General features: G+C 55.9%; 1 protein-coding gene across 2 annotated transcripts; it reads right to left on the bottom strand.

Annotated features, from left to right (window-relative positions):
* Window positions 1-1,056: 1,056 nt before the first annotated feature.
* Window positions 1,057-2,056, bottom strand: TMSB10 (thymosin beta 10). Of its 2 annotated transcripts, none has more exons than XM_090280315.1 (3): window positions 1,999-2,056; window positions 1,599-1,713; window positions 1,057-1,344 (listed from the first exon to the last, which is right to left on the bottom strand). In XM_090280315.1, the coding sequence occupies exons 2-3, from the start codon at window positions 1,696-1,698 to the stop codon at window positions 1,310-1,312; spliced, it is 135 nt and encodes a 44-aa protein (XP_090136441.1). In that variant the 5' UTR covers window positions 1,699-1,713; window positions 1,999-2,056; the 3' UTR covers window positions 1,057-1,309. The 2 variants fall into 2 exon arrangements, with proteins under 2 accessions (XP_090136441.1, XP_090136442.1); XM_090280316.1 differs by having other exon boundaries at window positions 1,599-1,726; window positions 1,999-2,044.
* Window positions 2,057-3,237: the final 1,181 nt, after the last annotated feature.

Here is a 3,237-nt window from a genome sequence, read left to right as displayed (position 1 = left end):
CCCTCCAAAGCACTGTGGTTGTCTGTCAAGTTACCCCTTTATGCAAAACAGGCAGTGGCTCCTGTAGCCTGTGTCCCCAGGCTCTGTTCTGCCGTGGAGGCCAGCTAGTCTCACCCACTCATCTTAGACTGCACCTCATTTGAATTCCTTTCACCCAGTGTCCAGCCTCTTACAAAAATGTGTGACAAATTACTAAGTCATTTGTCTGTTCTTTCCCCCTTAGAAAGAAAAAAAGGAAAAATAAGTCCACCCCAGGAAGCACAGCCTCATTGTTCTGTTCCACTCTGCCCTGCAGACCCAGGCACTCCCCTCCCCTAAGGATGGTGCCTTTGGGGTGGTCCCCCCTCTTCCCCTTGGGTCCATAGAGTGTGACCCTGTGGGGCTGTGCTGGCAGGATGGAACCCCCCGCCCCATTCCCATCCTTACTGCTGATCACAGCACAGGCCTTGGCTCAGCCAGCACTTCCTCTAATGGCTAACCCTTTCGCTGAAGGAAGGTTCTGAGCTGGGGTTAAAAGCTAGGCTCCCCACCATTGGTTACTCTAGTTTTCAAGGTCTTGTACTTGTTCCCCTGGATCCTGCCTTTTTGCTCAAATGCCTCCATCTTTAAGTTCCAAGAGAAAGCCAGACTCTGGGACTTTGTGACCTTGCCCTCCTCCAACATTCCAGATTTAGGCTTTTCCCACTCTTCTCAAGCTAATGACTGTTCTCTCCGGTGTGAATCAGTTTTGAGGAAGCCAGAGGGAAACAGTGGGGCTGTAAAAGCCTATCAGAAACAAAACCTGCTCTTGTGAAAAGCGTGTTCCAAACAGTTTCCACGAATCATAAAGTGGAGTTAAATTTTACATGGATTGCACGAGGAGCAAAAGCTAAGCAGATACTACACATGAAATCTTATGGAGAAGCAGGTCAAGTAAAAATTGAAAACGGACTGCCAAATCAGTCCATCTTCGATTCCCTCTCTCAAGCAAGAACTTCCGCCCCTGGGGCTTTGCTGCAGGGGCACTGCCCATGCATACCCAAGGAAGACTCAGATCACACTAGCCACGCCAGGAGATGTGTTTTATATTTATTAATCATACAAATAGTTTTCTATAGTATCCCAGGGCAAACCAGTGAATTTGGCAGTTCAATTGGTGGTGGTGGTGTGTGTGGGGTCCCCTCTGAGACCCACAGGCCAGTGGCATGGGCCCAGAGTGTCCGGGTTCACAGTGCAGTTTGTCGCTCGTGTCCATCTTGTTGGTAGTTTTTTCGCCACATCAAATGACTGGGATCCCAGAGATGACGGGGATGGGGAATCCTCCAGGTTCTTAGGAAATTTCACTCTGCTTCTCCTGCTCAATGGCTGTGTAAAGCAGAAAGTGGACATTGGGGGTTGAGGACACCTTGAAAAACACCATCCTTCCAAACCGAGGGGCTTACCAACCTGGTGTGGGCGCAGACCCACGAGGTCTGGGGATTAGGAAAGAGGCTTGGGGGCTGGGGAGACAGACGCTTTGTGTAACAGAAAGGGGACCCGGGCCGCCCAAAGACGAGGCATTCCGGGGTGGGGGCTGGGCTGCGGCCCGCGGACCCGGGGGGCGGGGGGGGAGCACTCACTCTCTTTGGTCGGCAGGGTGTTCTTCTCCTGCGTCTCCGTCTTCTTCAGCTTGGCCTTATCAAAGCTGGCGACTTCTCCCATGTCCGGCTTGTCTGCCATTTTCTTAAAACAATCCTAGTGGGTAACCCTAGGAAGTTGGCGGGAGCCAGGGGCCAGCGTTCCCTTCCGCGCTCCCCGCTCGCACCTCCCGACCGAGCGCTCCCGCCAGGCGTTCCCCGCGGCCCGGAGGCCAAGGATCCTGGTGCCTCCCGTACTTTCCGCTGCCCTAGGGCGTGGTCAGCCGGTCGGGAGTCCCGTCGGGGAAACGCGCCTGGGCGGCCACGGCTCACCGGCCCCGGGACCCGGGACCCGGCTCCGACCCCACCCCGAGGGGACCCCCCTGCTCCCCGCAACGCTCACCTTGGCCTTGGCTCTCAAGACTGGATCCCACGTACCACTCGCGCTGCTGCAGCAAGAGACAAAAGAGCGGGGCCGGCCCCTCGCCTTATATACGCCACGCCGCGCCGCGCCACGCCCCGCCCCTCGGTCGCCGCAGCAGGGGCGTTGCCGGCAGCAGGGGCGGGCGCTGCGTGGGCTGCGTGCTTGCAGGCGCGCTCTTCGCGGGCTGCCTGCCGGGCTGGGCGCGGCTCTTCCGGCGCCCCTGGCGTGTGCGCCCGGAGCCTTCGCAGCCGGTTGGCCGCGGTGCCCCTGGCTTGGAGGCCGCCGGCGCCGCCAGAACGGTCGCTGGACCCACGGTTTTCTTTTGGGGCTGCAGTGCCGTCCCTGGGAATTTACTGCTCACCTGCAGAAAGAACGTGGGGGACAGGTGGGGAAGGGTGTGTGTGTTTGGTGTGGCTGTGCAGCGTGCACAAACTCGTGTGTGTGTGTGTGTGGTTGACTGTGGGTGTGCGGGCATGCACAAGCTCTTTGTAGCAGTTGCTGCTCGCGGGAGACACCCATCCCACTTTTGTGCAGTCCCTTGTCTCTGACCTTTGCCTCACCATAAGCCTCTTCCCTTTTTCTTTCTTCCAGGAGGCTGAGCCCTGGCGTGGTCTCACACGAAAAGAATCCGGGCAGCGGGTGGGGACAAGACAGATAACGCGGCACTGCTCTTTGCTCAGATTGGAGGCCGGTGCTCTTCTCCTCATCGTTTTCCTTCCCTGAGTTGGGCAGCTCCTTCCGAAGTCTCCGCTTGTTGCAAACACTGTCTGAAGGGCAGTCATGGGAGCAGGTTGTCCTAATAGGGCTTGCTCTCCCGTGTTTCTTCTCAGAGGTCCTAGGAACACTATGTCTGAGGATGCTGTTTTCCTCCTTGAAGTTAACCTTGAATATAACTTTGCAACTGTTCTTGTTTTTCTTATTAACCCATTATAGGAATGGTATAATGTAAGGTAATGCAGGAGCTCCAAAGGGAGGAGCTGCTCTTGTATTCGTGATATTACCAAAAAAGCCGCAGAAGGACTGACCATCAGATGTGGACATGCCCATTATTACTCACCGATGGCGTGGATGGGTGTCAGAAAGACTGCCCGCTCCAGCCCCGCCTCCAGTCTTAGTGCTACTTATAGGGTTAGGGAGGGAGTAGTGTGTGAAAATTCTACACTTTTGAGACACAGGGGCCTTGATGGGGCTGGGACATCCAGATACAGACCATTCTCA

Source organism: Furipterus horrens, unplaced genomic scaffold, assembly GCF_987537825.1.
Source record: "Furipterus horrens unplaced genomic scaffold, mFurHor1.1.pri manual_scaffold_6, whole genome shotgun sequence".
Lineage (NCBI taxonomy): Eukaryota > Metazoa > Chordata > Mammalia > Chiroptera > Furipteridae > Furipterus > Furipterus horrens.
This window is presented reverse-complemented; position numbering and strand designations above follow the sequence as displayed.

Bases quoted from the DNA above. Each gene is read 5' to 3' on its own strand.
- TMSB10 (XM_090280315.1), bottom strand. From the start codon at position 1,698: ATGGCAGACAAGCCGGACATGGGAGAAGTCGCCAGCTTTGATAAGGCC. The intron at 1,345-1,598 runs GTGAGTGCTCCC...TGCTTTACACAG, and splicing joins CACCCTGCCGACCAAAGAGA to CCATTGAGCAGGAGAAGCAG.